The 13,284-nt window shown below is 45.1% G+C and overlaps 1 protein-coding gene across 2 annotated transcripts in view; it reads right to left on the bottom strand.

Annotated features, from left to right (window-relative positions):
* FASTKD2 (FAST kinase domains 2) overlaps positions 1 to 13,284 on the bottom strand; it is a 262,282-nt gene that overhangs the window by 189,271 nt on the left and 59,727 nt on the right. For both annotated transcript variants that reach the window (XM_086955324.1, XM_086955323.1), the window contains exon 2: positions 5,837 to 6,706. In XM_086955324.1, the coding sequence (XP_086811450.1) occupies positions 5,837 to 6,622 (786 nt within the window). In that variant the 5' untranslated portion in view covers positions 6,623 to 6,706. The remainder of the gene's footprint in view (positions 1 to 5,836; positions 6,707 to 13,284) is intronic.

Genomic DNA, 13,284 nt, shown 5'->3' with positions numbered 1-13,284 from the left:
TGAGAAGTCAGCATGTGATTGGCTAATGGCTGTGTATACCAAGGGTAAAAGGCAGCTATGTTGTACTTAGCATAGTTTGGTTGCATTCTATATTTTGCTGATTTCTGAGTTACAGTCCTAAATACAGGTACACAGTAGTTTTTGTTGGTGTTCACTACCTATTACCACTTTATTAAAGTGGTAATAGGTAGAGAAATGTATTTATGAATTTCTTTTTACAGCAGTTGAGGGAGGAATGCACATTTTTTCAGTAGTGTGGAAATTTGTGGGTATGACTGCAGTACTCCGTAGCCTTTTCAATGCATATTAAAAATAGAAAAAATTGAAAAAATACTATAGTACACTACATTTTTTAAATATAGTATATTCCAGTATATTTATTAATTTATTTGTTTTTCGAATTTATTTTAAGTCAGTAGTATGCCAAAGTATAAATATTTCTCTCTACCTACTACCACTTTAATAAAGTGGTAATAGGGAGAGGAAAATATCAAAACCAATACTACTCTATATCTAAAGGCGTAATGCAGAACACAGCCAAAGTGCACCTAAAAACGGCATGGCTGTTCACATAATGACTTGTCAGTGCTAAGTACTGCTGTACTTCCACAAAAGAACATGACATTTCGGGAAAGTACTGCAACTACAGAGATCACTAAGTTAAAATGCCTTACTAACTAAAAACGAAAAGATCATCTGCCAACCTTAATGTGTAATCTTGCCAATTTCATTATAATCTGTTGAGCTGTTTTTGAGCTACGCGTGGGTACAAAGTCTATGGCAAATGCATTGGTGTGCAAACACATTTTGGGACCACCGCCCTTTTTTCATAGCACCACCTTGATAAATCTCTGTTAAACTTTGCACACTCTGCCAATGCAGAAAGAGGAATAGGTCTGTAAAGTTTCATGGAGATTCATAAAAGGGGCACACATTTATCAATGGTAAAAAATCCAGGGAATTCCTATCCCTAGGAACCCTAACTATAACTATAGAATGACCACTACCTCGTTGTAATATATATAGTTACATTTTCTGCCTTTCTGGTGATCCTTACTTTTCCCTGGCTAACTAGTGGTAAAGTGCTTGTGCTCCTCCTTTCAACATGGTAACACTAGTATAGTCCTGGTTGGCATATTTAATTTACCAATAAGTACAGGGTATCAAGTGCACCCAAAGCCTGTACATTAACACGAGGACTGCAGGACCCATTGTTTTATTCATTACAGTGACAATGTAAACATGGCTGCAGGCCTGGCACCAATAGCCTGGCTGTGCACGTTTTAACGAAAAATTCGACCTGTCAAAAGAATCCTTTTTGACAGGACTAAACCTTCCTTTTAAATATTTAGAAGTCTCAGCTAACTAGGGCTTAGTTCCTATAAAGATAGAATGCTGTGTATTTAAAAATATAACAGGTAAAAGTTTACTGTTAAACATCCTTACAGCAAAAATGCACTCCAACCTGTTTTCACTGTAGTAGGTTTGGCTGTTCCAAAGGAAAACACTGGAATGCAATATTAAGTACTAATCCTGGACTTTGGTAATGGGACTAGATACAAAAAATAAACGTGTTTTTAATAGTTAAAAATCCATTTCTATGATGAATTCTCATTTGTTATAAATATTATGAAAACATAACTTTTAAAAATTTACTTTTGCCTTACCTGAAGCCCCTGGGAGCTAACTCTGCATTTTGTTCTCTCAATTTGGCCAGACTGTAATTAGCATTCAAACAGGCATGCATCAGGTGAAGCTAAACAATAGGTTAAATAGGCAAAGATGACCCCCTATTAAGGTGACAGAATATGCAATGGATTTGAGAGGATCCTTTTTTTTACATTAAAGGGTCAGGTCCTTCTAGAATGTCACAGCCTGCTTGATAGGTTTGCTGGGGCTTTTTATATGACACTTGGGGCACAGTTTAAAGAGTCGATCCCCGTCACAGGCAAATGTCAGGGGTCTGGTGGCTCAGTGGACTGATGTATCCACTGCAGGAGCCTGTGTTCGACCTCATGGTCACAGGTTCAAATCCAGGCGGGTCCACTCAGCCTTTCATCCATTTGAGGTCGATAAAATGAGTACCATTGAGTTGGGTAACAATATACATCTGTTATTTCAGCGCCAAGATGCCCTGTTGCTGGGATGAAAGTGCGCTTTACAAATACACAAGTTATGTTATGTTTGTCATCCCAGCCCTGTGATAAGGGCCTCTTTTGACATTATAGTATCACAGCCTGTTTGATAGGTCTGCTTGGTCTACATATAAAATTTAGGGCGCACTTCAAAGGAGGTAAACAGAATTCCAAAACAATGTGTGTGCATCCACAGTCTACATTCTGAAACCTAAGCTTAATTATAGCAGACTTAGGTATCGGAAGACGGTGAGGGTACAGGCATTACATCAAACTGGATTTTTGGTGTTGAATGTGGAATGACACTGGGATTACTATAGTACACTACAAACACACCCCCAGCCCTGAGAGCCCAATTTTGATGTACTCACAAACTTTGGGCATTTAAAAAAATTTCCATAGTGGGAAGGGTTAGCCCCGGAACCTTTACCTCATTGGTTAGGGCACCCTCAGGGGTTATTCCCACCCTTTAGCTTGTGCCAGACATAAACGTGGCATCTTGAGGTCTCCCATTTCAGAGCACTCCTCAATCTGAGTTTGGACCTGTTGTCTGCAACCTAAGATACCCCGGAGGACTAGACCTGCTCATTTTTGGGTAAACGGGACTCAGAAGTGGACTTCATGGATCATAATGCTGATCTCCAGTTAAGGCTACAGTGACACAACAAGCTACTAGAGGCTGTTTTGTGGACCTACCCAGATAACCAGGCGCTACTGGACTTGAACTGGACTCTCTTGTTTGCCTCTGTCTGCTACCCAATTGGGGCACGATTTGCCTCACTGAAGGTCCTTGGAAGCTTTAGATGTGTACTCCTTTGATGGATTGGACTTTAGAGTCAGAAAGTAAAATCTTTGACCAGGACGAACTTAGTTAGTGTATCTGATCTGCACTCCAATGTGGTCAGTATCACATTGTGGCTAGGTCCAGTTCTACCGTGACCACTGTTGGCACTCTATGCTTCTTGTTGCTATTTCTACTTAAAAGTTTAAACATTCATATTTAAGTTGCTCTTATTGGATTTATGCCATGTTAGCGTAATTTTGTTAACTATAATTTTTCTCATTCATTTGTGATTATTATTGTTTTGCATTTCAACGTTACTATGGTTTTTGTACCGGTACTACTAAATTACACCTCTCCTCTAACTTAGGCAAGTCTGCACTGTGCCATAGCACAGGGTTGAGCTCAGGTTCATTTAGTGACTTTAGTGGCTCACCCTGACAAGGATTGTGATGATTACTTGAGGAGCACTTACCCTCCTCCACTAATACCCCAATCTCTGAGATTATATATACACATACACACATACATATATACACATATATATATACACACATACACGTATATATACACATACAACAATATTAGTACATACACCTATATATACACACACACTTGTATACATACACACACACACACACACACACACAGCACAGGAGAGACACAGATGGGTTGATAGAGATATGAAGATGTGCAGAGCGTAATACCCTACTTATTATTATTCTCAAGTGTGTAGAGGGAACATTGCCAAAAGAGGTAAAGTATTGAGTGGGTCATGTTGTATCAAACACAATAGTAAGAAATGGCATATTACTTTGTGCATCTACACATATGGTTTATGTCATGCATGTTTTTCATGTTTGTTTGTTCCAAATATAGGTATTTCAGTAGAACCAGAGCAGGGTGTCACAAAATAGGCCTACAGTTTGGTATTAATTGATGTATGTCTGAAACCTTGCATAATTTGCGACAGTCTTGTCAGAGCATGGGTTTTGCCCACACAGAATGCTTTAGATGGATATATCTGAAAATATTTTGTGCAACTTCCAATGTCCAAGAACATTCAAATGATATATGTGTAAAAATGTGCATGTACAAACTTGAGGAATACACACTTACCACTATTCCTCCTTTGTGATGAATAGTCTGCAAACATGTATATGAATATGACCCCTTGCATACTTATTTTTTACTTAACTCTGAAACAGCGAGACAAAATCTCACCAAACCAAAAACGGCACAGAATGCTGGAAAGATAAAACCTGACAAATTAGGTGGAATTTTGCTCACCAGTTTTGGAGTTACTCACAACAAAAGGCACCTGTGGAAAATCAAACAACCACCACAAAAACTCTTAAAAAAATAAAAACTATTCATCTCATTGACCAAACACCAAATTGTGTATGCTTAAAAGATAAATTTTGAAGGATGGTGCCACACACATTAGTGAAAATGATTCAGGCATCAAAGTTAGTAAGAAGGCAAATACAGAATTTCCTATTGTATAAGGTGTAAACATTATGTTAGAGGGTCCCAGTGTATAAATAACAAAAAAGCAGATGCACAGACTTTCATATGCTATTTATCACAAGGATTGAAGTGTGGATGGGTACAATGATTCACGAAGACGAAGCCTGGAGTGAGTAATGTGACCCCTTCTCTTCATAAACACTGCCATTAGCTTATTACACTCAGGGGCTCTTCAAATATGGATCATGTCATGCTATTTTTTACAGGGGAACTAGGTATACGGAAAGGTATTTAATTATACCCAGAGCACAAGGTATAAGACCCATGCAGTGAGATGGATTCTCATTAACTAGGTCTTATGAATATGGTCTGAGTTATTTTCCTATTTAAACTGATTCAGAAAAGTAATTTGCCTTATAAATCATTTAACCATGGCATTTTTATTACCAGTTTATGCCTAACTGATGTTTAGCAATTTCTGCATTTGAGCTTTGAATGACTCAGAAAACACTTCATTACTTGAACAGATGAAGCAGATTTAGTTTAGGAAGGATATTAAAACTAACAGAGTAGGACAGTACTAGCATATGTGAGTTTAGATAGGTGTCTTCCCCACAAGCACTATTACCCACCCGCACTAGGAGCTCGACAGACCGTCAATGGTAGGCTGACTGCATTCTACTAGGTCTTAGTCGAAAGAGCTTAGTTATGCATCTTAAACAGCAACTAACTAATTCTCTTGAAATCAACGACAAATTAGGATCTCATCAGACCAACCTCATCAATACAATGATTACCTATGCCTTGAAAGAAATTACAGCCGAGTCAGAAAACTAAGAGTCCTTTGCATGCTCTCTGGGGGAATTGGTCATGTTAAATCGCCGTTTTTCTTGAGAAACTCAACCAGATCTAAATTTGGTCTTGTTTGATCTCTTCCAGATTTCGAGAGACATTTCTGTCATTCAGTGAATATGACCAGAACCTAACATTTGGGATAAAAAGATATCCAAACATCCCCAAAGAAAACAAGTGCTTCCTTTCAGAGTCCAACCTTAATCTTCGACTTTTCTGTCAGGCCATTCCCATCTCTACAACCACAACTCGGTTTTAGTGATTGCAGCTTTACCACTTAGCAATCTTCCATTTGCTTTCCATGGCCAGAACCCCGTAATTTATTGTCTGGCTTCAGATTGCTCTTCCCTGCCACTCTTTTCTATTGCTTCTCCCAAAAATGTTTCTCCTCTAATACTCTTGAACTGCAACACAGCCTTTGATAACTTTTAGTTGTTTTTTTAAATAAACAATATTTATTATGAAATTGTATGTAGAATTTACATTGCTAAACAAACAACTCACAAGGAAACTACCTGAACGTTTTGAAATAGGTAACTTTTGTAGAGCAACATCATATTAATAAGGAAAATTAAAAACAATAGGCAAAGATTCTTACCTGGCAATGCCTGAAAAGAGTTTCAATCACTCTTGCACGCTGAGACACTTTTAACTTAAGCAGCGCGTGTAAGCTGTATACCAAATCATCAGGGGTCATCCTGCAGGCTTCTTGTGAGACACGCAGACACAACTGTGCAAAAGCTGGGTTCTCAAACATCAATGTGCGCTCATAGCGTCTCTTCTCTTCAGACATCTTCTTTGTTGAATCCCACATGGCAGTCAGACAGTTGCTGTGCTGCTTCCAAGATAGGGAATATTGGGTTGTAAGGTCTAGCACATCTGAGGGAGAAGTGCACTTTCGTAGAGCTACAGTAAAATCTTGTAGCTGTGATTCTTCCTGCATGAGGTGATTATTGCATTCCTCGATATTTGCATATTTTTCCCAGGAGCTTGCAAAACCTTGCCTTAAAGCAAACTGTCGTCGTTTAGGAATTGTGCGGTGAAATGGATTTACAGAATTAGCAGACACTGCTTCAGGAATCTGAGCCTGCTCTGACTGTTCACTTTTTTCACTTGTGTCTTCTTGTTCTGTGTTAGTTTCTGGACTTCTGTCTTCTGCACTACCCACTGGTCTATCTCCATGCAAAAAACGAGCGAATGACCAATGCGTATAAGAAGTGGTTCTTGAGAGCTCCGTCCATGTGTTGCCTGCTTGAAACAAATGTAGTTTTCTCCTGAGGCAATAGTTTGCAGAAATTCCTGTGACACCGTGGTCCAGTGAAGGTCTGACTACCTGAACTTGTCCAATAGCCCTCAATAGGGAACGACTTCCACAACTGCTCATAGTGGAAATATGCAACTTAATTTCGTAAGAACCGTTTCATAAGAATTCTCTTCCAAATACAACCACACATAGTTAATCTTTTACCTGTAATACAGAATAAAAAAAAAAACAATTCTTATAAAGGAAAAAAAACAATTTTTAACTTTGAAATAAGCAAGACATTGAAATCAGAAGCAGTTAATTTCAAACTTTATTCAGTCGTGGCTTTAGAGCCAACAACCTTTTGCATTCTGGGGCGTGTGGCCTCACTTTTCTCATTATTATAAACTCGGCCCAGAAAGTTCTGCTGGTTTAAAACGAAACCAGTATTACAGAAGCAACCGGATATCCATAGGAATCTGGGTAAAATATATCATTACAAAATACAACGGCTCATTCGGGATAATTAAATAACAACTTAGTTACTTGGGGGCACAATAAATAACCCATTGACATAAATCAAACTTTAAGTTGTACATTAGGCACACCAACACCACTGGATTCGTAATTCATAAATTATTGGGATTAATGGTCAAATATTTAAAAATAAAAGGGTGCTACAAAGTTAAGTAAAGACACAGTGCTACAATAAAGGGAGGACTACATTCATTTTCTGATTGGGGCTTACTCATTAGAAAGAGAGAAATGCAAAAAAGTAGCAAGAATGAAGAGAAAGACAGGAAAACTGCAACAAAAGCAATTCATATAGAGAGAAGGAAGAAAGAGACATGAGAGGAAATCTAGACCAGGAAACCTTGGTATACGCCAAGCCCAGAATTTGGCAGGGACAACCGAGAAGCTCTCACTGTGTCTCAAATACTAAGCATTTACTGCGGCAGGTGAGAATCTGTGAGGCATCCTAAGTCTATTCTCTTCAGTACTCTCTCTATCATGCCGACTGGAAAGTGGTTTCTCATAGGTGATTAAACAAGCCTGGTGAACTATATATGCCAAATTCCTATGTATTCACTATTTTTGTTTGTCGTGACTGGAATTTCAGAAGCATCACTCTAAGAAAGACTAAACTGCCTAAGGGCCTCCCATATCATTATAGGGACTTTCCGTCAGAGCTGGCTAACTAGTCAATGGCACGTATCCTACTGAGACTTATACAAATTCAACATTACACGTATTAGTTGTTTAAAAATTCACAATATTTGTAATACACCTAGATGAAAAGTCGGGACTGGCTAAAAGTCACCCTCATGACACGGTGCTAGGTGTCAGCTGTGGGAAAAGACCTGCAGTTTACCAGTAAGCAGTTGAGCGACGATTGACCCCACCAGGTAGGTTGCCTCCCTGCCCCAGCCGCTGCTGCTGAGTAAGTTCGAGGCCCTCCATCACCCGCCGGCTACCACCTGGTGGCCACTGGTAGGTCGTAGGTAGGTTTGTTCATCCTCCGCTTTATTGCTTTTATTGTATTTCCAGTATTTTCATTGCTGTGTCTGTGACTGCTGTTGTCTGTCTTCCTGCGCTGCCTGTACGTGGTCCGTGCTCCTTTTTCTTCCTTCTGTTCCCCTCGCTGTCCCCATGCTCTCCCTGCCCAGTTTTCCCTTCGGTTCCCCTTGTTGTCTAGGTGCCTCTCTACCCGTTCTCCCTTCTGTTCTTAGCTGCCCCTGTATTTTGCCTCTGCGCCACTCGTTTTCCGGTATTTCTGTGCCCTTTTTGCCTTCTCGTTTTTCTCTCATTTTTGTGCCCCTTTTGCTTCACTCATTTTTTGTGCCTGTCTGCCTTCTGTGCCACTCGTTTTCCCCTCGTTTTTGTGCCCCTTTTGCCTTTTATTCCACTCGTTTTTTGTGCCCTTCTGCCCTCTCTGCCACTAGTTTTCCCCTCGTTTTTGTGCCCCTTTGCCTTCTGTTCCACTCGTTTTTTGTGCCCTTCTGCCCTCTGTTCCACTCGTTTTTCTGTGCCCTTCTGCCCTCTGTGCCACTCGTTTTTCCCTCGTTTTGTGCCCCTTTTGCCTTCTGTTCCACTCGTTTTTTGTGCCTTTCTGTCCTCTGTTCCACTCGTTTTTTTGTGCCTTCTGCCCTCTGTTCCACTCTTTTTTTGTGCCCTTCTGCACTTTGTGCCACTCGTTTTTCCCTCGTTTCTGTGCCTCTTTTACCTTCTGTTCCAGTCGCTTTTGTGCCCTTCTGCCCTCTGTGCCACTCGTTTTTCTGCCCCTTTTGCCTTCTGTTCCACTCTTTTTTATGCCCTTCTGCCCTCTGTTGCACTCTTTTTTTGTGCCCTTCTGCCCTCTGTTCCACCTGTTTTTCCCTCGATTTTGTGCACCTTTTTCCTTCTGTTACCTTCATTGTCCCTCGCCGCTGCGTCCCCTAACGCCCCCCCCCCGACAGCCCACTGCCCATTCGCTGCCCCCGCCTCCCGCCTTCCAGCTGCTCCTCCCTCCCACCACCCCATATAGGCCGGCCACTGTGCGGTGAGGAAAGCGACCCTTGACCCCACCAGGGAAGTCGCTCCCCCTCCGCACAGCACCACCTGTGCCTCCCTGCCCCAGCTGCCGCTGCTAAGGTAGTTCGAGGCCCTCCACCACCCGCAGGCTACCACCATCGCCTCATCCCTGGTGGCCAGTGGTAGGTCGTATGTAGGTTTGTTCATCCTCAGCTTTATTGCTTTTATTGTATTGCCTGTATTTTCATTGTTGTGTCTGTGACTGCTGTTGTCTGTCTTCCTCCGCTGCCTGTACGTGGTCTGTGCCACTTTTTCTTCCCTCTGTTTCCCTCGCTGCCCCCGTGCCTCTCTGCCCGTTTTGCCTTCTGTTCTTAGCTGCCCCTGTATTTCTGTATTTTGCCACTGAGCCACTTGTTTTTCCGGTATTTTTGTGCCCCTTTTGCCTTTTGTTTCACTCGTTTTTAGTGCCCGTCTGCCTTCTGTGCCACTCGATTTTCACTAATTTTTGTGCCCCTTTTACCTTCTGTTCCACTCGTTTTCTGTGCCCTTTTGCCTTCTGTGCCACTCATCTTTCCCTCGATTTTGTGCCCCTTTTTCCTTCTATTACCTTTGTTGTCCCTCATCGCCCTCGCCACTGCGTCCCCGCCCCCCTGACTGCCTACTGCCCATTCCCTGCCCTGCTTCGCGCCTCCTAACTGCTCCTCCCTCCCACCTCCCCATATATTCCGGATGCTGCGCAGCCGCGCAGCAGGCAAGCCCGTCTGCGCCCGTCCGCGCCTGAACCATGCCCAGCGTCAGAACCCCTGGCTCCCGCACCGACGACCGCAGCCACTACGACACCAGCACTCTGCACGCTCTCAACTCCGGACAGAGCCACACCTGCTTCAAGACCGCCCGAAACGCACACACGGCTCCTTCACCTGCCAGAACTGCAGCTACACAAGCCTCAGAGCCAACGAACCACCCACTAAGAAAGACACCAACCACCTCTGATGCATAATACTGAACACCCGCTCCGCACGCAAGCATGCAGTCGAGCTCTGGGACCTGCTCGACACAACATCCCCGGACATCGCCTTACTGACAGAGACCTATTTCAACAACTCCTCCCCACCTGGCATCGCCATAGCCATCCCAGACGGCTTTAAGATCACCCGCAGAGACCGCACCAATGGAGTCGGAGGAAGAATTGCCATCGTCCATAAAAACAGCATCAGGGTGTAGACTAGCACCGACGACACGCTCAGCACCGCCGAACACACGCACTTCCAGATTCACACAGACCATAACTCCACCCTCAGAGGCACACTCATCTACCGCCCCCCCCCCCGGACCCTGCCCCAGTTCAGCGACTCCATCGCCGACTTGATCAGCACGCACTCCCTGATCTCCACCGACTACATCCTCCTCGGAGACCTGAACTTTCACCTTGACAACAACAACGACAACAACTCCACAACCCTGATCGATAACCTCACCAACCTCGGACTGAAGCAACTAGTCACAACGCCCACCCACTCCGCGGCCACACGCTCGACCATTCTTCTTAAGCCCGCACGTCTCCGTCAGGCACACCACCGAACTCCTCTGGAAAGACGACCGCTGCATCCACTTTGCATTCCAGAAACCCATCACACACCACCGAACCCATCAGATCCTCCGCTGCTGCTGGAAAGAAATTGCAGAAAACCAACTACAAGCAAACCTCGCTCTCAGCCCACCCACCGAACCCTCCAACACCGACGACGCTGACCACAGCCTCAGACGCTGGATCGAGGACTGCGCCAACACCCTCGCCCTGCTGAAGAAACCCCTCCCACAGAAACACCAGCAAGAGGCCCAGCTGGTTCACCCCAGAACTCCTTTCCTCAAAGCAAGCCTGCCGGAAACTAGAGAAGGAATTGCAAATTGAACAAACTCTGGACAGCCACGCAGCACACAAGGACGCCATCCACAACCACCACCATCTCATCAGGGCGGCCAAGAGGACCTCCTTCAAAGACCGCCTCGACAAGAAAGCACACAATGGCAAGGAGCTCTTCAACATCGTGAAGGAAATCTCCAACCCCAGCTCCAACACCAATGACATCCCGCCGTCGCAAGCCCTGTGCGACTCCCTCGCCACCTTCTTCCACCGCACAAAAGCAGATATCCACGACAGCTTCAACACCCAAACAGCCCCAACAGACAGCAACACAACAGATCCTCCGCACACCATCCACCACGACCCCCTGCTAACCTGGGCCAGCGTGAGCGTCAATGACACCATCAAGACCATGCGCACAGTCCACTCCGGCTCTTCATCAGACCCATTCCCGCACCATGTCTTCAACAGAGCAAGCAGCTCCATCTCACCCCACCTGCGCAACGTCATCAACCTCTCCCTCGAGACCGCGATCTTTCCAGAAATATGGATCCACGCCTAGATCAATACACTACTCAAAAAACCTAAGGCAGACCCAAGAGACCTCAAGAGCTTCCGGACCATCTCTCTGCTCCCCTTCCCGGCCAAGGTCATCGAGAAAACCGTCAACAGACAGCTAACCCGATACCTCGAAGAAAACAGAATCCTGGACCCTTCCCAGTCAAGGTTCCGCAGTAACCACAGCACCGAGACTGCCCTCATCGCTGCCACCGATGACATCAGGACCCTGCTGAACAACGGTGAGACCTCAGCACTCATCCTCCTAGACATCTCTGCCGCCTTTGACACCGTCTGCCACCGCACACTACGCGCACGCCTCCACGCCGCAGGGATCCGAGACAAGGCTCTGGATTGGACCACCTCCTTCGTCTCCAGCAGGACCAAGAGCGTCCGCCTCCCCCCATTCCGTTCCAAAGCCTCAGAGATCATCTGCGGCTTACCCCAGGGATCACCCCTCAGCCCGGCGCTGTTCAACATTTACATGGCCCTGCTCACACACGCTGCCTGACAGCACGACCTCAACATAATCTCCTATGCCGACAACACTCAGCTGATCCTCTCCCTCACCAAGGACCCCATCACCGCCAAAGCCAACCTCCACGAATGAATGAAGGCTGTCGCCGACTGGATGAAGACCAGCCGTCTGAAGCTGAACTCTGGCAAGACGGAGGTCCTCATCCTCAGCTCCAACCCTTCAGCCTGGGACGACTCCTGGTGGCCGACGGCACTGGGGGCAGCCCCGACACCCATCGACCACGCACACAACCTGGGAATCATCCTCGACTCAACGCTCTCAATGACCAAGCAAGTCAACGCCGTCTCCTCCTCCTGCTTCAACACCCTCCGCATGCTCCGCAAGATCTACAGATGGATCCCGACAGATACAAGAAAGACAGTCACCCAGGCCCTCGTCAGCAGACTCGACTACGGAAACGCCCTCTACACATCAAACGACTACAACGCATCCAAAACATCTCGGCACAACTGATCCTCGACGTACCAAGCCACGGCCACATCACCCCCCACCTGAGAAACCTGCACTGGCTCCCCGTCAACAAGAGGATATCCTTCAAGCTCCTCATCCACGCACACAAAGCACTCGACAAGACCAGCCCAGCCTACCTCAACAGACGGCTCTCCTTCTACATCCCCCAACTGCCAGCTACGCTACGACGACCTCTCACTCAGACGCGCATCCGAAGAACAACCACCGGTGGGAGATCCTTCTCCCACCTCGTCGCCAAGACATGGAACACCCTCCCACTGAGCCTACGACAGACCCAAGACCTGCTGACCTTCAGGAGGGTACTGAAGACCTGGCTGTTCAATCAGTAGCACCCCTCCCCCCCAGCGCCTTGAGACCCTTGTGGGTATGTAGTGCGCTTTACAAATGATTGATGGATTGATTGCAACGCCTATTGGGCTGAAAGGGTTTTAGCTTCCCCCAGCCTCCATCAGGTTCTGTGGACTAGGCTGACTTTGCTGAGGATGAAAGTTTCTAGGACAGACTAATCTAAAAGGACAATTACAGACTTTAAAAGCATTGGTTTGCCTTTTTCGTGAGTTTCTATGACCACTGCAACTCTGCTCTTTTCTGTGAACACACTGTACTCCTCTGAAGGCCTAATTGTCGAGCAATGAAGTGCAATCAGACTGACTAGAGGACATATATGAAGTCACAGCAGGGGTAAAACCTGCCCATTCCAATTCACGAACGAACAAAAGGGACACCCTGCAACACTCACACAACAAAAGACAGAAATCTATATATATATCACTGAATATACATTGTAATAGTGTTTGATTTGTTTAAAGCAGTGAGGTCATAATGTGCAGCCCTATTCAACAAGCTGTGGCTCCCAATAGT

The sequence above is a fragment of the Lissotriton vulgaris genome, chromosome 2_1, assembly GCF_964263255.1.
Source record: "Lissotriton vulgaris chromosome 2_1, aLisVul1.2, whole genome shotgun sequence".
Classification (NCBI taxonomy): domain Eukaryota; kingdom Metazoa; phylum Chordata; class Amphibia; order Caudata; family Salamandridae; genus Lissotriton; species Lissotriton vulgaris.
The sequence above is the reverse complement of the archived record's forward strand: the minus strand, read 5'-3'. Positions and strand labels throughout refer to the sequence as shown.